The sequence below is a fragment of the Callospermophilus lateralis genome, chromosome 4 (genome assembly GCF_048772815.1).
Source record: "Callospermophilus lateralis isolate mCalLat2 chromosome 4, mCalLat2.hap1, whole genome shotgun sequence".
Classification (NCBI taxonomy): domain Eukaryota; kingdom Metazoa; phylum Chordata; class Mammalia; order Rodentia; family Sciuridae; genus Callospermophilus; species Callospermophilus lateralis.
The window spans coordinates 93210740-93233049 of NC_135308.1; the positions used below are offsets into that span (position 1 = coordinate 93210740).

The 22310-nt window shown below is 39.4% G+C and overlaps 1 protein-coding gene across 2 annotated transcripts in view; it reads right to left on the minus strand.

Moving 5' to 3' along the window:
• Itpr2 (inositol 1,4,5-trisphosphate receptor type 2) overlaps positions 1-22310 on the minus strand; it is a 474501-nt gene that overhangs the window by 307764 nt on the left and 144427 nt on the right. For both annotated transcript variants that reach the window (XM_077109287.1, XM_076854229.2), the window contains 7 exons: positions 20183-20344; positions 15096-15268; positions 13878-13997; positions 13559-13744; positions 12201-12452; positions 11239-11383; positions 9817-9967 (listed from right to left, as the gene is read on the minus strand). In XM_077109287.1, coding sequence (XP_076965402.1) covers positions 9817-9967; positions 11239-11383; positions 12201-12452; positions 13559-13744; positions 13878-13997; positions 15096-15268; positions 20183-20344 — 1189 coding nt within the window. The remainder of the gene's footprint in view (positions 1-9816; positions 9968-11238; positions 11384-12200; positions 12453-13558; positions 13745-13877; positions 13998-15095; positions 15269-20182; positions 20345-22310) is intronic.

Genomic DNA, 22310 nt, shown 5'->3' on the forward strand with positions numbered 1-22310 from the left:
GTGGCTTTGGAACTGGGTTAACAGGTAGAGGCTAGAGGAGTTTTGCGCTACATGCTAGAAAAAGTTTATATTGCTATGTGTGGGCCACTAAGGGGTGAATCTGATGAGGGCTCAAAAGAAGAGAAAGGGAGCTACAGAAAAAGCCTAAATCTTCTTAGAGAATATGTAAAAGGTCATAAACTGAATACTGGTAGAAATATAGATGGTAAAGACTCTTCTGATAAGGTCTCAAATGAAAATGAGAAGCATGTTCTAGAAACTGTAAGAAAGTCCTTTATAAAGTAGCAAAGAACTTCTAACTCGTGTTTGTATTGTACAGAAGGTAGAACTTGAAATCAATGATATTGGATATTTGGGTAAGGAAATATCTAATCTAAGTGTATAAGGGGTACCTGATTCCTCTTGAAAGCTTTAAGTAAAAGATAGAAATTAATTAAAGATGGAATTGTTAATCAAAAGGGAAGAAGAACTTAAAATTTCGGAAATTTCCTATTGGAAATGTCTTATTGGGGAAAAAAAAAACCTGTTTGGAAGAAGACAAGGGTGTGACCAAGGGACCATCTGATAAAAAAAAATCTAGTACTAACAGGTTGTTTTAATCAGCTTTTTCACTGCAGTTGAGCAAAAGACAAGAAAAGACCAACATAAAGGAGGAAAAGTTTACTTAAGTCTCACAGTTTCACAGGTCTCAGTCCATAGATGGCCAGTTCCATTCCTTAGGGCCCAAGGTGAGCAGAACAACATGGCAGATGGACATGGCAGAGGAAAGCAGCTAGGAATGTGGCACTAGGAAGCCAAGAGAGAAAACTCCACTGGCCAGGGACAAAACATATATACCCTGGCCATATCCCCAATGGGCTAACTGCATTGCTCTGGGCCCAAAGTGAGGCAGCACATCTTGACAGATGGCCAGAGGCAGATAAAAGCTGTCAGCTCACAGCATCCAGAAGCAGAAAGAGGGATGAAGGAAGGGGCCTGCAGGGAAGATGAGCCCTTCCTGGGCATGCCCCCAGTGACCCACCTCCTCCAGCCATGCCCTACCAATACCAGCCAGTCAGTCCATTCAAACAGAGATGACTGATTAGGTTACGGCTCTCACAATCAAATCATTTTCACCTCTGAATATTCCTGCATTAACAGGAGCTTTGGGCAGACACCTCACATCCAAACCATAAGAGACTAGCATCACAACCACTTTCTCCCTTGGTCCAGTCCTGCTTCTTTCCCTTCCTCTCCACTGGTGTAGATCCTAAGAGCTCTCCCCCATTAAATCGCCTTCATGATCATCTGTCTCAGAGCCTGCTTCTCAGGGAGCACAGCTGGCAATAAGTAATGCTGAAGCTGCTGAGGGACTGCTGCTGCTGCTGCTGCTGCTGCTGCTGCTGCTGTTTTTAAGTCAGTGGAAAGATCTCTAGGCATTCTGAGAAGAATGTGTCCATCTGATACAATACACACATACACAAAGAGACAAGGAAAAAAAAATATCACTGTGGCTGAGACTGTGGGTGAGAAGCCTCCCTGCCTCTTAGAGGCTACAATTTCCTTTGATAAACGTCTATTATTTGGATGCAGAGAAGGTGTGGAGAGCAGAGACTAGTGAGTGGGAGGGAAGTAGGTGTGAAGAAGAAGATACACATTTGAGCTGAGACAGCTCTGCTGGAAGCAAAGGGACCTTGCTGAAAGCAGAGAGATGAGTGGACAGGCGGAATGGAGCATCTGAAGGAGGATAATGCTGAGGGGGAAGAACGGTGTTGGGGAAAAATTAGGTCCAGAAACCAATGAAAGAGATTTTCAAATGACAAATGGTACTTGTAGTATCTTCTCTTTTGCAAATAAGCCTTGCTAATACTTCATTGTGAACTCTACGGCAAACTAAAAGGAAAGTCGGATGAAAAATTCAAAGAAGATGAACACATTTCAAGTGAACCCAGCTTCTACTTGAGGTACTTCCTCTGTGGTTTGTACTAAATCTTTTTCTGTTCTTTCTCATCCCCCATCTCCACATATATAATACCTCTTCAAAGTCTCACCTAACTCCAGGTAAGTCTTTTTCTCCCTCTCTGTTTTCTTCTTCTTTTTTTTTTCTTTCTTTCCATTTTTGGTAAGACAATGTGGATATTTGAGTGGACCTGATTTCTGGCTTTGAGGCATTCTAACTGGTGTCTCTACAAAGAATAATCACCACTGTTAACCAAGAGATGGGCTTCATGGATATTTACTAAAAAGAAGTGTTTTGTGACTCCTATTAAAAAGAATACCATTCAAAGAATGAAGACGAAATGGATCGAAGAATCAGTTTGGAACTGAAGCAGACTATAAAGCTCATATTTAGACCAACCTCATAATTTTATAAAGAAGGAAACTATTTTCTGGCAGATTTTTTTGTCTGCAAATGTTTTCTTCCTTTCCCACCCATATAACAGTATTAAAAATGTTTCTGCTCTGCCTCACATCTCAATTTCCCTTCTCCTTTTTTACAGCAATGATGTTGCCAGAAAAAGTATTTCAAGGTGGATCATGTGAAGTCTCTGCCAAGGGGGAAAAAAAAAAGTTTAATTGAAGAAGTAGCTGGTTCTTTGCCACTAGATGGAAAGTTTGCATACCTCTTACTCTCTTCCCCAAATCTCCAGGGTAACTCCTGGACAAACATATATCCAAAGTGCCCCTCACTACCCTCTCTCCTTATGTCTCCTTAGTGTGGGTTGGGCCCATAGGGCTATAAATCAATGCCGTTCTAATATTTTCAGGACAGAAGGATAATTTCAGGCTGTTGTGGTTGCTTGCATCTTCTTCTCTAAGACCAAATGCATTTCATCTCCAAACCAGAAGCCTCAAAGGAAAGGAAATCCTACAAGTAATGGAATTCTCCATTAATTGTTTGTAGTAATTTCTCACTTCCAACATCATAAAGTGCATGCCAACAAAAGACATTATCTGGTTACTGACTGGGAAGAGGTCCACATTTCAGAGTTGAACTATGGAAATTCCCAAGAATTTGGAGTTATGAAAAAGCAAAATGATAGATGATAAAAAGAAACTGTTCAGTTCTTGTTTGGTCTTTTGGAAGTCTTCTATGATCTATTGCCTTATTGAATTGTGGGTTCAAGGACAGGGAAACAATTGTGAAATGAGACAACAGTGGTATCCAGACCCCCTAGCTAGGCCCAAGTTTTACCCAGTGGTGAAGATTCCATTGCTCCATGTGGAAGGTTTCAGTTTGAACCCTAGTCCCCTTCCAACAACAAACAGATCATTAGAACATGAACAGGGTATCTAAATAACAAACCATGCCCAAACCACATCCAAGGCTGTGTCAAGTTCTCTACTCTCACCACATATATGTTCAAATAGAGATGATTTCTACTCTTGGAATTCACAATTAACACACACTACGAGGCTCATTAGAACAATGTTAAGGGGGATTCACATTTGTCTCCAACTAGCTAAACAACTCTCTAGTAGAAGAAAATGTACTCACCCTGTTGTTTAGGGGAAAAAAAAAAAGTGATCTTCAATCATCAGAAGTAAAATCTTTGGATTGTATATACTTTGGCAAGTATTAAAAAAAAGTTGTGTAATTTTAAAAATGCAATGTGTTCAAAGAATATCCAAAATATCCAATTTATCAGCTTGTATGTAGGTTGGCTTTTAACTTCTATACATGACAAAGAAGCACACTGCTTGACATAATCCTTCAACCCAAAAGATCAATTACACTGAATGGTGCCTGTGCATTTTAAATTACTGAGAGCAAATGATAGGTATTAGGCAGAGCAAATTGACTCAACAACATAGCTTGCTGAGAGTGAATGCATTTGTTTGAAAACAATATTTCTTTTCTTAAGTGAGTACACAGCCAAGGAAACAGATTGGATTGATAGTTCTGAAGATTAGATCTCCTGTTTCACTACAGAGAAGGCCAGGGCAGTGCCAGCTCCCCGTGTCTCCGTGTGGGCATGCCTCAATAATTTTCCGAATGGACCACCTCTAGGGCACAAAAATGAAAGCTGCTCTAAGCCTAGCAACTTCTGCTGAACGTGCCAACTAAATGCCACGGCACTGGGAGCAGCCACAGCCTGGGAGCTGGACTCAGACCTCCAACAAGCTCCACACTGAGGACGCGCAGGTGACACCAAGTGAGCTGCAATGCCACCAAAGACCCAGGAGAAGAAAATTTTTGTAACTGCCGCTTTCCAAGCCAGCCTTCCCCACCTTCTCAAATGCTAATCACTGATATCCAAGCCTCCAGGATTTCCCAGAAAGGCAGATGAATGCTGTGTGTGCACAGACTATTTAAGACTGGCGCCACTGAGGCTGGCACAAAATGGAACTCCAGGAGCTGAAAACCTTTCCTTCTACGCACGCCTCTTCTTCTGACCTGCCAAAGAACTGCCAAAGACATTTCTCTGCACGGCCAACCCCAACTGTACCGAAGGAGAATCAGTAAGGGGTAAGTAAGTAAAAAGAACCAAAAAGACACAGAGCTACTGCACAAAACTCCAGACACTGTACGTGCATAGAAAACCGTATCATTTATTGGAAGGAACTATTTTATCTAGCAATAATGTTTATAAAATGGCTACTTTTTTAAATCGTACTTTGCAAATAACTTCTAATTGAAAATGAAGTTTCATTAAAATAAGAAAATACAATTGAAACCATTTAATGGACAAAAAAGAACCAAGATGATGATACACTGGATGTGGAAATGTAACAACACTGCTGTGACTTCTACTAGTTGTCCTTTTACATATCCGTGCCCCCCCAACCCGCCCCCCAGGTACTTTCCATAATCTGGGATTTCCTTTCTGGCCAGGACCTCGGTCTCACCCTGCACCACAAGATTTTTCCCATGCCTGAAAATCTTGTCTCCACATTTGGAGATTCCAGAAATATGTTCCCTCTTGTTTCTTTTGTTAAGAATTTATAGAGTCTACTAGAACTTTTGCTAGGATTTATAGTCTAATAGAATACAGCTATAACAACACACCTCCTGGTTGAGTTGTAAGGTAATTATTTAAGCTTGACGTGTCACCTTGCATAACATGAATCCTTCTCCTACCTGGTTAATTAAGTTATTTACTTTATGTTGTTGTTGTTGTTTTTAAAAACTTTCAAATTTATGGAAATAGCTGCAAATACAGTACAAAGAACCCTGTACAAATAGACCCTGTGCCCAAATAGATTAGATGCACAAATTCTACAGCATTGGTGTCAGTCTCTCCCTCCCTCCCTCCCTCTCTCTCCTTTCCTCCCTCCCTCCACACACGTACACACAAATTTTTCCTGCACTGTTTTAGAGTTAGTTCCAGACATCATGACTTTTCAAACCTCAATTCTTCAGCATGTACTTGCTAAAAATAAGTACATTCTCTTACATAACCACAGCACAATTTAAAAATTCAGGAAATCTAAATGATACCGTACTACCACTAACAAAAATCATATTCACATTTTATCAATTGTGCCACTGTTAGGGAACAGACAGATGAGGATGGTGGAAATGTGAGGTTAAGAAAATAATTCTGTAAAATGGGCCCCTGCCTGGCCTAAGGATATGTCACATTCCTTAGCCAACTACCTGTTAATTGCAGGAGAAATGCAGGCCCAAGATAATATCAATGGGAGGAACCCAGGAGACTTTTGTGACCAGATCCTGAAAATCTGGGACATAAGGATAGTTCCTCCTGACCACAAAATCTGTAAGAATATATGGTTAAAAATACAATTAGAACTGGTCAGCATGGGCCAAGGTGACCTAGAGTTGTCATGACAGTGGGCACTCGAAAGTCTGATGTTACCCTGCTGTTAGTCAAAAGTCAAGACGTGGACCTTGGCGGGACTCTCTGGAAACTTCTCTGGGACCCCCAGTAAGACTGGAGGGCAGGAGAGGCACACTGTCCTCCTCTCTGAGAGGGCCCACTCTCTCTCTTGAGAGTGACCCCCTTCCCTTTTCCTCACCCCTTCAATAAACACATTCCTCTTACTCTGAGCAACATGTCTGAAATCTTTCTGACTTGGTCACAAGAATCAGGGTTTGAAGGTGAGTCTTCGTGTTGCCTCAGTTTCTTGGAAGGCCCCAGCTCTGTAACACCCCTAATGCCTTCAACAGAGAATATCTATCCTGATTCAAGACCCAATCCAGCTTCCACAGGGCATTTAATGGTCATCTCAATTAATCCCCTTTAATCTGGAGCACTTTCAGCCCTCCTTTACCTTTCATGATGCTGGCATTTTTGCCCAGATTGACATTTATTGTCCAATGAGCAGCCAAAAGTGATCAGGTCACATCAAACCCTCCCTCTGAAGGTTGCCCATCACTCAGAACAAAACCAGGTCCCTCCCTTGCCCATCTCCTCCATATCACAGCATTAGCAATGTCACAGCATACATTCATTTATTATCTGACAGCTTCTCCCAAGGGGCAGGGGAAGAATTTTGTCAACTTATTCACTAATAGTCCTCTCTAGGCTAAGGACTTCGCTTGTCTTGTTCCTGGATTATTCCAGACACTAGAACAGTATTTGCATGCAGAGGTGGCTCAAGATTCCTCTTGAATAACCAATCAACAGTTGTCAGGTTTAAGAAAGATGATTAAGATATCCAGAAGTGAATGGGGTTCACTAGAAAAGATGAGAGTTATTACTTCAAAAAAATAATAACTATATAAGGGCTGGGGTGGGTAGCTCAGTGGCAGAGTATAGGCTCAGCATGGATGAGGCCCTGGCTTTAATTTCTAGCACCACAATAAAAGTTTACATGTCTTACAGGGCGGACAAGACAGTGGAAAACACAAACAAGCTATCAGCACATTTTCAGAGGAGAAAACAAATGCTTTTCTTTAAGATAAACCCTATATGCAGTCTATCAAACTGAAACCAAAAGTCAGGATCAAGTTCTACCTTTTTAAGAATAGTTGAGTTTAAACTGGAGATTGCCAACACATCATAACAGGAAGGCTCTGTTGATATGGCCATCCTGACTAGCACACACCCTCTACAACTGCTAAAAGAGTCGCTCACTAGTGAGAGTCAGGTGGCAGAATTAGCAGGCCACCTGCATGTCCCTGCCCTTCAACTGACCACTGCAGTTCTTTCCTTTGCTCTCATTTGCACGTTGTTCATAGACTCTTATTTTTGTAAAATTTTAAACACACAGGGCTGGGGTTGTGGTAGAGCTCTTGCCTAGCACATGTGAAGGCCTGGGTTCAATTCACAGCACCACACAGAAATTAAAAAATAAAATGAAAGTTTATTGACAACTAAAAAAATATTTTAAAAAAATTTTAAGTAAAAAAAAAAATGTAAACACACCTGAAAGATGCAGGAATAGAAAAGAACAGTCCTGTAACCTTTTCCTTTTCTCTCCCTATGCTTTCATTGCCCATGCCTCAGTCCCACAACTGCCTCTGAATATATACTATGTGTCTCAGACATTACCATGCTGGACAATTTCACTCTGTAGATTCAGATTGCCTTTTACTTCCAGAGTGTTTCCCTAGACTTTCATTTTAAATTGTACCCTGCCCCCACTGCTCTGTTTTTCTACTCCAGGGACTCCAGTTGTTCATGTAGTGGCTCCTCTTTGCCTTTCTTCTATGCCTCCACTTTCCCTCTCACCTTTGTGGCTTGTTTTTTTGGTATCATCAACACTCTCTTCATTGTTATCCTGACTTTCTTCAATGCCCCTTATTACATTTTCATTCAAACCTATTCTCCCTTGGACACCTTACAGTGTAGTCTGTATTTCTGAAGATAAAATTCTATTTCTTTCCTGACTTCAATCAATTTTCATTGTATTTCTTCCTGCTTTTTGGTCCATTTCTGACCTTGGTTTTGGAATTCCTGTTTCACAGTGTTTATCATAGCCCAATGCTTGTGAAGAAATTAAATTAGATTGGAGTATCATGTTACAACATTCTTATGCTTCATGGTTGCTTTTCAAAGAGGAATTGTCCTTGACTCAAGTGTTTTGACTTCCATTCTCTTTGGGTCATCCAGGTGAACACTGATGACATCTATGCATTTTGTGGGCAGGCTGACAATAAGAACTGGTTCATAAAATCTCTGGTTCAAGAGCTCCCTCTTCTGTCATAATCATGAAGTGCAGTTTTTTAAAGTGGCTTTCAGGGGTGGGGGCAATGAAGGAGGTTTATCTCTTTCAACTTCTTGGCTTACTTGTATCATGTACTACTCTAGGTGACCCTATCTTGATTCCTTTCCTTTAATATATACGACTCCAAAAGATTCTCCCTACCTCTAAGCTCATTCATCCCTAAAAGCTCCAGAACTGCTACAGTCCCTTTTTCTCTTTAGTCAGTGCCCCTATCTACTGGATTTTGTTTTGTTTTGTTTTTCGGTATTTTTACACCTTCTCTTTCTGAGGGTGATTTTCTCACAATACCCTCTTATCTCTTTTGTTTTTTCCAGAGACCCTGACTGTGGCCTGTAGTGGGAGCTCATGAGGTAGCTCTACTGAAAACTGATATTTACTTTTCCATTTACAGTAACTCAAGTTTGTGCTGTCCACTGGCCTCTAGTGATGCTGAAGGTGAAGGATTTATGTGATTTAATTTGCTTCTTATTGATCTATACAGTTTTTTGTAAGATATAAAAGGGATTGAGATTTAGGCAGCAGCAATTAATTACTCTGGATTATCTGTAAGTACCTCATTTATAATTCTTAATTAGATATTTCTTCCTAATGTCTGAAATTAGATTTCTGGTTCCACCTTTTCCTCCTGCAGTGGCTATTGCAGGGGATGCTATTGTGCTCCCCTATTACCCTGCTTCAGAGCTGAGGCACCTCTTCCCCAGTGGGGAGTGCAGAGGCATCATGGTTGCTGCCTGCTCAGGGCGGAGTGAGCACTTGGCCACGGCACACTTACCCAGTGCTACTTAACCAGTACACCCTACTCCATGAGAAGCCAGCAGCCACTGGCTGGCTGACACTAAGGTAGAAACTGGGCTCCTGGCCTTAATCTGTGACAACCCCATGGGGCCATTCCAGCTCAGCTGAGGTCGCAAGCATTGCACATTGGTCCCTCTGATCTGCACAAACCTATCTTTCTCACTTCCTTACAGGTGTATATCCTGAGAACACCCTTAATAAGCTTCCCACAAAAAGTTCTCCATCTCAGGGCACTTTCAATATTCAACCTAAGGCAATTACCCTTATAAAAAGACTTAGTGAATTATGAGACAGCCACTGTTGTAGTTTACTGAATACATCAATATGTTCTTCTCATAAGAAAACTCTGAGAAAGACACTATAATTCTATAATTGTCATTTTTCTATCTCAAGTGAGAAAAGAAAATCAAAGAGAAAATAAGTTATAATGCCACAGGCAGGAAGGGAACCCAGGCACTCTGCCTCCAGAGCCCTCTCCTCCACTTCACCCACTGCCTCCCACTCTATCTGTGTACTCAGCCTCCCTTAGGAAGACCTTAGCCAGTACCTCCTTGCATCTGCAGATGCCCTGTTCCAAACCCTATGATACATACCACAATGATCACAAAGAGTAAGATGCTTTTATTCTTTTAACATATAACATTTTCACTGAGGGATCAGTGATAACGTTCATTGCTAAAGATGGAATTCAATCTTATAAGTTTGTCTTTTGAAACTATAGCATTAAAACAAAGAAGCATACTTGTGAATCCCCCATTACCGTCTGCCAGGTCGCAAGACTACTTTTCATACATATTTTGCAAGTGTATGAGAAAGTGCATGTTATCAACCACTGCTCTATAGACTTGATTTTTATTTTACTTCACTGTAATAAAAAAAATTATAATATGTCTCAGAAGTTCTTACCTCCATCTTGAAATTTGCTTAATCTTTCAAAATACGATGACATGGGGGCCTGTACAATATCTAGGATGGCCAGAAGTGTTCTTGTCAGCCTTAATAATTCACTGAAACTATAAAATCCAAAGTATATAAGATTCCGAGCCAGGTGAACCACCTTAATAAAAAAAAAGGGGGGGTGGTAAAGAAGGCAGAAGTGAAAAAAAGAACATTAGGAACACTGACATTTTAAAATCTGAATTAGTTCAGATATTGCTAAACTTTCTAATTCTTTAATACCTAGGAGTTAAAATCCCTGTAAAAGCAACCCTTAAATTTTGATTTATTTTGAATTATTTATTATTTATTTTATTATTTATTTGAATTATTACCTCCTTATTGAATATTAGCTCATTTAAGTCAGTAGGATACTACTTAATGAGTGGTTAAACTAATTACTTCAGTAAATAAATATTATCCATGAAACTTGCCCATAAATACATGTTCCTTATTCTGCTTTGCAGTCTTCTGTATACTATGAGACACATCAAGTATGAGAGGCAGCCTCCAGGATATGGCCCCCACTGTACAGGGTCCTCTCACATTGTCTACGTTGGTCTCTGTGACCAACAGAATCCAGCAGAGTGATGGCATGCCACTCCCAAGATCAGATGATAGAAGACTGCAACTTTCATCTTGGAGTCCTCCTTGTCCTGACTTGCCCTGCAGGGAGCCAGTGACATGTCATGGGTATAGTCAGCTCCCAGAAAGAAGAAGCTGAGGCGTTTAGTCAAAAGCCAGCCAGAAAGCATGGCTACCAATAATCACGAGCAGCAGACCATCTAGCCCAGATGACTGCCATCTCGCTCAGCATCTTGACTGCTCCCTCTTGGGAGAACCCTGAACCACAACTACCAAGCTACTCCCAGGCTCCTGACCCATAGAAACTGGAAGATAAGAAATGAATGTTTTTGTTTTAGGCTACTATTTGAGGGTAATATGTCACACACCAATAGGGAGCTAATACATTAGGTATCCTGAAACAGCATCCTCTAGGTGTGCATCATTCCAAAAATGATATCATCACTGAAGACATTTCAATTCAGTAAAATGAGCCTAAAAATATCACCTCTTCGAAGATAAGGGGAAAAAAAAAAGCATCCAAACATAAAGTATGAAAAAGTATCCTCATTTATCAACTGTAACAAAAATAACATATTCAAAAAATTCAAGGGAAACAGTAATTAATAGATATTAAAGTATTTTGATATCTCATCAAAGCACCAAATCTATATTTTATCAATGCAGAGAATCATGCTGTCATGAATTAAACTATCCAATTACCGAAATACCCTAAATATCAAAGGGAAAAAAAATCTTTGATGCTTAATGTATCTCATTTTTGACAGGGAACATTTAATTACTTTATGAGTAACCATTTAAAAATACCTCAAATGTTAGTTTGTTTTTTTCTTTATCCCCAAAAGGAAAGGGCTGATTTACAACTTCTTTCAAGTATTCCTCAACAAATTCCATCGTTAGTGCAAATTTCCTCTTCATATCATTTCTGGAAGAGTCTGTTATAGAATCATATCTGGAAAGACAGAAGATAAGGCAAGTTAAACTGATTATAATAATTAAAAAACAGAAAACTATGTACTTTAACTTCCTCACTTGAAGACCTTATTAAATCAATTAACCCCGGGCTGGGGATGTGGCTCAAGTGGTAGCGCGCTCGCCTAGCATGTGTGCAGCCCGGGTTTGATTCTTAGCACCACGTACAAACAAAGATGTTGTGTCCGCCGATAACTAAAAAATAAATATCAAAAAATTCTCTCTCTCTCTCTCTCCTCTCTCACTCTCTCTTTTAAAAAAAAAATCAATTAACCGTTCCAGGTATCATGCCTGCATCTATAAAACGGGGCCATTGTGAAATGAGAAAGAACACATACAAAGTACTTAAATCAGAGTCAACTATAATATTAAGCTTTTAGCTTATCATTATTCTTATTATTTCTGCATACTGGCTTCCAGAAAGATGTTTCTATTGTCACTGAAAATTGTCATTTTATTCTCAAAAAGAATATCTTACAAGCCTATAACCCCAGTGACTCAGAAGGCCAAAGCAGGAGGATCCCAAGTTCAAAGCCAGCCTCAGCAACTTAGCAAGACCCTGTCTCAAAAAATAAAATATATAAATGGTTGGGGACGTGGCTCAGTTGTTAAGCATGCTGGGTTCAATCCCTGGTACCAAAAAAAATAAAAAATCAAAAATCTCATTTGCACTTGGAAGATGAACAATCTTAGGATACACACGTGCCTTTCTACGGTATTTCATCTCAAAATTAAAGACATTTGATTTTGAGTTCAACTGCTAAATTTATAGTCTTAAGAAATGTTTCCCAACGTACTCATGAATCGTGATCTTTGTGGGGATTTCCGTCCAGAGCCTGGCATAGCGAACAGGCACCACAGACTCCTGGGGGTCTCGGTCAACATGCATGTGAAGCATGAGGCGACAAAAAGATGCCCGGAGGTCGAACGGGAGGCTCTCATCCGACACGCACCGCAGGATCAGATCTACAGAGAGCTGTGTAGAAATCTGGTTTATGGCCAGATACTGGCGATCCAAGCACATCCTCGCAAAGAGGTTTAGCTGGTACCTTAAAAATATGAGACATATTACATTGTTGATTTTATCTTGATAAACCTCCTAAATTTCAGAGTGCAAATTGATGTCTATTTTGATGATCTCTGTATTTCCAAGTGCTTGTGATACTGAGTCAAACTCTGGGAGTGGAAGTTCAAGTGATAAATAAGGACACAGACATGAGATCGTCTCTCTGCCCCTTTATTATAATCTCTCCTCTTTGCTCCAGTGACATGTGTCTGGCCCAGGGTGTCACTGTGTTCCAGGTTTCCTGGGATTACAAAGACACTAGGCTGGAAGGCCAGGGAGCACAAGTCCCATGACACCATCTCGCCCCATCCCCAGCCTCCCTCAGCTGAGGGCTCTAGGATCTACATGCTTAGTTTGCTCCCACAGTTCCCAAACCAAATGTGATCAGTTCAGATAGTGTCAGTACTTGGACTCATCAGCCTCTGAGATGAAGAGTCAGCCTCGGGTTTGTTGCTGTAGCTGTAGAAACCAGGGAATGAGGGCATTTTCTGCCTTTCTCTGATTCCTGCCTCTTGGGGCCAAACTGGTCCCTGGGTTGCTGCCTTCTGTTTTCATCCCTGAAGCTCAAAGATGCCAGTTAGGATCTTGTCCCCAACACACCGACACTGGGAACGACCTTCAGTACTTCTGCTGTACATCGGTGAGTTTTGGTAACTACAGACGCCAGTTTCTCCAAAGCCCAGGTCAGCAGGTATTAAAAAGCACTGGTATAAACTACTGGCTGTCCTCCTCTGTGGCCACCCCACAGTGAGGTCAGCTTCCTCAGCTCAGGTTCCACTGCTCTCTCAAATTTGTGCCCTGGATCCTAACTTGTCTCCCTCTCTAGTTGAAAACAGAAAGAAACACTCCACTACACAAAACTCCAATCTAGAGGAAACTCAGGGAACGGCAAGTGATGTACATGGAAAACACAGACGCCAACTTTCCTTTTGACTATTTGACGCAGTTAGTCCTAACCATTTCAGCTACCTTAGTTCTGAAATGACTTTTAAAATCTCCTCTTCACACATACCTAACTTTTAGAGGTTCCAGAGCATCCACTCTCGATGAATATGCGAAAGAGTGAATTATGACTCTATAGTACCTCACCTGTAGTAGGTAAGAACCTCCAGGTCAGATTTGGTGCCTTCCTTTGCTTCCTGAGCCAGGTGCCGAATAGCTTTGCCGTGAGGCTCCTTGTTGCTGTCAATCCAGTACAGCCAGACTTCTTCGTCATCCAGGTCTTCTGGTAGGATGCAGCTCTCCAAGGGGTTGTCCACTTGCATGGAGACCAGCCTTAAAATCAGGAACATGCAAAAATCTATCAGGAAGCACGCTTACAACTATGATAAAAAAAAAAAAAAACAAAACTACAGAACTTAAAAAATAATGAACAGAAAAAAATGCCTCCATTATCTATCTGCCTTACTTAGTTTGGATGAGAATGTCAGCATTGCCAGGACTCAACATAAATTTACAGATGAGTTCTTGAGTGACAGGGATGGCAGTGGTGTTAGACACACACAGATCTGACAGATAATCCAAAAACCTGGCAAGAGAAGAAAAATTAAATTGAACATGAAGACGAAGCATTTTACGAAATCATTACAATGAAAATATAATTTGGAATATAACAAGGAACTTATTTTTATATTTTAATACTTTTCCATTTACCTAATGTCCTGCTTCTGTACTGCATCATTAGAAACAAATTAAACACTCCATTCTTTTCATTTAATACAAACCTTCATTGAATACAAAGGATATGTTTATTTCTATTTCTTTGGTGACATTCTTTCCTCAGCAGGGTGACTTATGTTTATAAAATCATTTATCTGCCTTAAAGTGACAGTCCCCAGGATTGATCTCAGAACAAAAGCAGATCAAAGCTAATGGCTGTACTGAGTAAAACAGGACACAGCACATGCTTCATGAAAGTGACCATGGACTGGTCCAGAGAGAGGACCAGTTCTACTTTCTAGTATTTATTTGCTATACCACTTAGTTAAGAAAACATTGCCAATGTTCATTTCCCTCAGATGAAGCAGCATGGTGAAAACAAAGCAGAACCAGAATCCCCAGATTTACTTCATATTCTATTCCTATCAGGGCATTCTTGGGCATACTGCTCTGTTTTCTCATTTCAAAAATGTGGATAATATAGCTCAGTGGTAGAGCATGTGCACTGGATAAGCAAAGCTCTGTATTTAATTCCCAACACACACACACAGAAAAAATAAAATGTGGATAATAAAAGATAATCAGTATTCTTCATGAGAATGTGCAAGATTTTAAATGAGATTATATATATGAATATATTTTGAAAGCTATATATAAGTTATCAGAAGGAAAATTAAGTACATTAAATTATAAGCCTAGTTCTGGGGCGTAACTCAGTGACAGAGCATTGCCCAGCATGGGAAAGGCCCTGGGTTCAAGTCCCAGCAGGGTAAAAATAAACAAATACCAGTTTCTAAAGGGTTTTGGTCTCTAACAAAGAAATAACTATATAGCAATAAACTCAACAGAATTTGTCCAGGAAAGTTAGTGCTACCAAAGAATTCTAACTTTTAAAATTTCTAAAAATAAAACCAAAAGCCCTGGTCCCCACTAGAAAAGAAAGAACACTACATAAACCACTTCAAACCTTGGCTCCCGGTTCCTCCTGAGTAAGCTGACAAATGTTTCTATTTCTTTTGCTGTGATATGTTTCTCTAGTAGTTTTCTGTTGTTGTGCAACAAAGCTGTGATAGTATCTTCTGCCAAAATATCATAGCCAATCTGGGACTGCATGACACAGAAATTCTTAGCAATATACTCCTGCAAAGAGGAAAGACTGTCAGAATGTGCCGCCACACGGCTCAGAAATCAAGGTCCTCACAGGGCTAGCAACATGGTTCACTTATTCACAACAGAAAACTCTCTGAAAATTTTGTCAAAAGAGAAGCAAGTAAATATTTCCTCAAAAGTAGAGCTTTTTGAGGAAGGCAATTAAAACATATCAGTATACATTGCTAAAATTATGACAAAAATACATTGCTAAAATGATTTTTAATATGCATGCTTAAGCTCTTGTAAGTGAGAAACCAAAAATAAATATAATTAAAATAACAAATCTTTACAACTTGGTAACTTAGGATTTCATCAGCCTAACAGAGGCTCTTTCTCGGAGTCTCCCCAAAAGCCATGACCAGTGATTTTGGCAAGATGATGAAAAAGAAAATAACTATTTGATATCTCATTCATGAGACATGAGATCTATGCATCCACCTGAAGACTGTAGATGGATCTGGGTTGATTTCTTTCTTGTATATAAACTACAATGATCTATAATATCTTTTCTTTAAAATAATGGTACACTTCTTATCATTAAACTGGGTTGGGGATGTAGCTCTGTGGTAGAATGCTTGCCTGGCATGCATGGGGCCCTGGGTTCAATCCCTAGTACTACACACACACACATACACACACACACACACACACACACACACACACACACACAGAGTGCAACCAAATAAGATAATGTAATCAACCATGTTGCTAATCAGATTCATTCATTCAGTAAAAATTTCTTAGAGGCCTCAAACATTCCAGGCACTGATTGGGAGACTAGGGGTATGCCTGTAAACAAGACAGATAAGCTATCATGAAGCTTTCATCCTTGTGAGCAAACAAATATACTCTCATTTCACATGTTGATAAGTGAAATGCAAAAAAAAAAAAAAACAAAAAAAAAAACAGAAGGATGGAGAAAAGTGGCAACTTTAGACGGGAGATGCCAAAGAAAGGACATGGGCACAAGGATGGAATGATCAAAAGGAGGCAGCCAGGGGAAGACCTGAAGAGAAGCCCTCTAGGCAGTGAAAGAAGCAAGTGCAAAGGCCCTGTGGTAGTGGAACTAAACTTCTTGTGTTCTACAAAGAAGAGATGGCCATTATAGTGAAAGGGAAGTAAGCAGGGGAAAGCAAGGGCTGGAGTTGGAGAGGTAAGTCAAAAAAAGAGTCCTTGTGAGTTATGGTAAAGAGCAAAAACTAAGAACAAGAGAAAGCCATAGGAGTTTCAATGAAACTTTACTTACTTTGCTCCTTACTCTTCACACTAACTCTCCTATACTCCCAGTCACTATTGCTCATTTTTAACATTGTGTGTATAAGCAACACATCTCACATAACAATAGAACTAGTGAGCTGAAACCTTCTACAATCAAATGTTTTCCAGTTCCTGGGTATTCTCCTTGGGAAGGCATCTCTGTTTCTAAGATGGGAGAATGTATTGATTAGAAAGTGGTTTTGCCTCAGGCAAAATTTACTGGAATGTATCTATTCCTTGAAAATGGCATTGGTTTGCACAAATCTAATTATGTTCTAGGCAGCATTTTTGTGGTCTTTCAAAATGATGACTTTGTATATTGGTAGCCAATTAAGTAAAGTAAATGTCTTCGGTTGGTGTATCATTTTAAAGATACGTATTGATTTACACACTTTTATGACCATTGTAGTCATACTCTGATATCGGGCAAACTTCCAAGAAGTTGGTAAATAATTAAATGAAATTACAGGGTTATCAAATTCTATAAATAATAACAAACAAAGACACACCATTAAAGACCAGGGTGAGCACTAAGTCATGAGTCAACTCTGTTAGACTGTAAAGTACAGGTGATGATATGGGAAAACAAGGTAATCATGCAAAAAAGTAGGCCTTTTGCCTACATTTAAAAAACCTTGTTCTTAAAATCATCAGAAAACTATTTTATGCTTATTAGAAAGCAACCTTAATTCAAAAAGAAGTGATAAAAAGGTTTTTCAACAACCACTGAGATTCCACTGGAGCACACAGGGAGAGGTGAGGGGAAATAAAATCCAACCCTCAAGGAACACGGACTTCTTTGTTCCTTCCTCAGCTCAGTGATGTAAAATCTGGGGAGAGGAGAGGAAGGAAAAACTGACCCACAGCCACGTATGCACAGAAACCCAGGCCAGGTCCCCCGAGCATGTCAGTGTTTACCTGGGATGAATCACGTGATTAGGCAGAGGTGTGTGCACATGTGTATAGATGTGGCCCTTGCAGTGTCTGCTGTCAGAGGACATTTTCAGAGTGGAAACTGCACACACCACAAGGAGCCTGGGTGCAGTTAAGACTAATGGAAGGAGAAAACCTGAACATGCCATGCCAGAGAAAGGACACCAACTAAGATGTGCTGCCTAGGAACCTACCACAGGGAGCAGAGTGACCAACCCCAGGACTTCTGGCACTGAAGCCCAAGGCAGGGATGGAGAACAGGAGGATGGATCCTCAGCAGCCTTCCAAAGGCTAAGCACACTCAAGGATGGCAGGCATTCTGGCCTTATGGGACTGAGGACCCCAGGGACGCTGCAGACCTGTGAACTCTTGCTGTTAATTTCATTCTCTAATGATCCAGCACTACTTGTATGGGTGGCGTGGTGGACTATCTAGCAAAGCATAGTAATCCCCCCTTTTCCCCAAGGGACACATTCCATGACCCAGTGGATGCCTGAAACATGGACAGTACCAGACCCGACTTAAACTGTTTTTCCTATGCACACACACCTATGATAAAAGTTTAATTTATAAATCAGGCATAGTAACATATTAATAATAATGAATAACATAAAATAGAATATTCACAACAAGATCTTATAATAAATGTGATTTAAGATGATAGATTTATGTATTGAGCAGCCAGCTGAGTAATGTCTATTTCTAGAATTACTTCTAGAATTTAGCAATTAATATTTTTGAATCAAAGTTGACCATGGGTAATGGAAACAAGATAAAATGAAACTGTGGGTAAGAAGGGATTACTCTGTTTTTTCAGACCCAAGAAAAAAACTAAAGTCAAGTAAAATATGCTGGGTAGCTTCATTCCAGACCTCCTCTGAAGACTTTAGACTCTCAGAAGAGCACGCACCTCCAATGCTGATTCTCTGAATGCCTGAATTTCTGTCATTTTTTTTTTCTTTTTTGTACTTGTAAATGGACAAAATGCCTTTATTTTATTTGTTTTATTTTTATGTGGTGCTGAGGATCAAACACAGTGCCTCACAAATGCTAGGCAAGCACTCTGCTGCTGAGTTATAGCCCCAGCCCAAGGTCTGTCATTTAATATTCTGGATCTTGAGTTTTCCTCCAATGAAACATGAACAACTCTATCCACTTTTATCTTGCCATCTTAAAGGAATGTAGTGAAGTTGCAGGCATAATTCCAGAGATAACATTTACAACTGGAAAGAAAGATGCTTATCCCTGGGATTACATTTGAAAATATTTAAGGATTTGTGTACATTATTCCCCTGCTTCCTTTCTTTCCCATATTATTTATCTCCTGGCTAATCTGTTTTACATATTTTTGGACCTTTATTAATCTTTGAACAGAATTCCAAAGCCAACATATTTTATTTAACACTTCCTTCCTAATATATATATGTATGTGTGTGTGTGTGTGTGTGTGTGTGTGTGTGTGTATTCTTTTTTGCCAAAACACTTTCAAATTACCCAGAGGCAATAACACAATGATGCAATAACCATAGGCCTGAGGGGAGAGCTCAGTGGTGCAGCACTTGCCTAGCGTGCGTGAGGCCCTGGATTCAATCCCCAATACTGTAAAGAAAGAAAAAGAACAGCCTCCAACTTCAGGCAAGTTATTTAACCTTTCTGTTTCTCAATTCCTCATCTTAGTATCAACTAAACTGAGTTAATCTGTGAAAATTGCTCACAACTAAGCCTAATGCAAAGTGAGCACTCTAAAATACTACTAAATATTCCTAACAACCTCCACCCTGCAGGACTGACACCACAGGCTGTGGGGTGCTAGGCCTGCCCCCAGCCCTCTCCTACACCATTCCTCATGGAATAATCTCCTCAGCAAAACTTATGGTGGTGTATTCTGCCTTCCTGGTTAAGAGAAACATGGATCCTAATTTTCCAAATGATAATTAATTTTAAACAATTTTATGTTAAACATTCACATTATTGAACACAATGCAAAATATTATGTACTTTTAAGATAAAATGAGACCTGAAAGAATTTTCATTAGGAGCCAACAACTTTTAGCTGCATCACACGTGGCTTCCCTGTCCTCCTCAGCTGTGAATATCTTAGGGCTAAAGTACCTTTTCTAGCATCCATCATTCTCTCTTCAAAGGTCTCTGTTCCTAAAATTGCTTTTCCCATCCAATTTATGAGAATGATTCTCATCCTACTCAAATGCTTTCTTCTCTAGGAATCTGTCCTGGGTTCCCCAGCCACAGCTGTGCTCCCCCCTCTTGAGAACTTCCATCCTTGTCTTCTGTCTCTGCTCCCCTCTGCCTCCCCCTTACACTTCAGATGCACATGCCACATGTTTTCCACTAGAAAACAAACTCCTTGGCCACAGATGTTGAGGCTGTACCTTGCAAGTTCCTCAAGCCAAGAAACGTTCCATTCCTCTTTACATAATAGACCCCGTACTCTTCCTGCCCAGAAGTTAATACGTTCACATAAGAACTCAGGATATCCTCACCCAAGCAAGGATTCTAATTTTATACGGAGGAATAAATAACTATGTTGACTCAAAAATACCTACAGATCATTTTTGTGCTGCCAATATAAAACACTTCATTGCAAAGTGAAATTCCTAATTCCTACTTTCTTACACTTTACAACAGCAATGAAAAGAACCCTGCTCACACTTCATATGTGAAACAGAATTAAGAATGGGGGCCACCTCTCACCTGATTTTTCCGGTAATCCTGCTGCGAATGCCTGAGGACGCGGTAACAGAGCCGGAGCATGTACTTGTAGGGAGCGTATCTTTGGTCCCCCAGGTCTTCAAGCCTCAACATAGAGCCTTCTCCTGCTTTCTCTTTAAAGGGTGCTTTAAGAATCCCAAATACCTATCAGGAATAAAAAAAAAAAAAATCGCATATTCTAATAAACATGCTTTATGTTCATTTTTTTTTTTTTTTTTTACAAATAAGAACATTGGCTCAAAAACACTTTTGTAACATTTGAGTAGAATTAATGTAAAGGGTGAAAGTACTTAGGATGCAGGACTAGAATGTTCAAGGGACAGAAAACCAATGCTAAAAGAGTTCCCTAAAGTGAACGACAAAAATATTATTTAAATAAAATGCTAAATTTTATTTAGAAATAATATGTTCTTAAATTGGGAAATAGAAAGATGTTCAACTGTACCAAGCTGCATGTTTAGATGAACTAAATATAATTTCTGTATGCTTTTGGGTATTTTCCTACTATTTTCTATAACTTCCCCAAATCAAAATAATATAAAGAAACCATTTACTTTTTATCTGAAACTTACATCAGAAAATTGCTTCCAAATATAACTTTTACCTCTTCCTAGGGTCAATTCAGAAAGAGGAAATAGCAATCCTAAATATATATGCACTGAATACCAGAGCACCCAAATATAACTCTTTCTAAAAGAGTAAATTCACTGTTCATGGTATAGAAAGATGTGACCAAATCAGTGAATATATCAGAATTAAAATATAATAAATAAGGACCCACATGGGCAGCTGAGGGGACCCAGTGAGCCAGATGTTTGTAAGAAAGTTAGCATTTAGGAAGTATTGGAAAGCATTGAGGATAAAATTTGCTTTGAGTAAGACAGCAGGTAGGCTCACCTGGAGACTAGCTGGTAGGATAAGTAAACCATTAGGAAAAAGCAGATAGTCAAGGGAATGAGCATTAACACAAGAAGAAAAATGGAAAGAAATTCTCATTTGGAACCCATGAAATGTGATAGCATTTCTTCAATAATTGTGTATTTACTAAACTTTGCATGTTATATTTATAACACTGAAATTAAAAATCTGATTGAAATTAAAAATATGTTGGTTAAAATATTAATAAATCCATACCAAGTCCCAAACGTCTTTGAAATCAAATGTTTTGTATAAAAGCATTACTGATGTCAGAAAATGCTTTGCTCCAATTAGATTTATAACCCATTATTTGAGAAAAATATTGACTATATATACTATATACTGTGTCTATTTTCCTTTCTCAACGAGAACATGTATATTACTAACATAATTGTTAGTTATGTTTTAAGTATCTTCCTTGAGTTCATATGTAATTCACACAAAAGCCCATTACTTTAAGTAGCAAATAACAAGGAAAAAAGAATAACATATAAAGAAGGACATGTCCAGATGTGCATGTTATCAGGAAATGAACTGATTCACTGGTGTATTATAAATAATTTCAGGAAGATACAATAAAGGACCAGCTCTAAACTCTCAGGGAAAAAAATTTCAGAGTATTGTATGGTGTACTTATGAACCAGTGTTCCTAGAGAAGAGAAGAAGTAGGAAGAGGATGGAAATGGCATTTTCCAAGTTCATCTAGAAATTCTACCTAGAGATTTTTGCCAGCAGTTTCTGGAGAATCTGACCACAAAGGATTTTTGTAGATCTTTGGTAGGCTGCCTCTGAGACGGCACCCGATGATCCCTGCCTCTTGATAATCATACCCTATGGAATCTTCTCTCTTTTTGACTATGGGCTGAATTTATTAACTTTCTTCTAACTAAATACAGCAAAATGCATAACATGTTATGTCTAAGATAAGATCATAAAAGGGCTGTGGCTCCTATCTGGGGGTCATGTCTTGTTTCCTCTTGGATCCGTCACTTCTTTTTTTTTTTTTTTTAATATTTTTTAGTTTTAGGTGGACACAATATCTTTATTTTATTTTTATGTGGTGCTGAGAATCAAACCCAGTGCCTCACACATCCTAGGCCTGCACGCTACCACTTGAGCCACATCCTCAGCCCCTTGGATCAGTCACTTTTTTTTTTTTTTTTTTTTTAAGAAAGAGTGAGAGAGAGGAGAG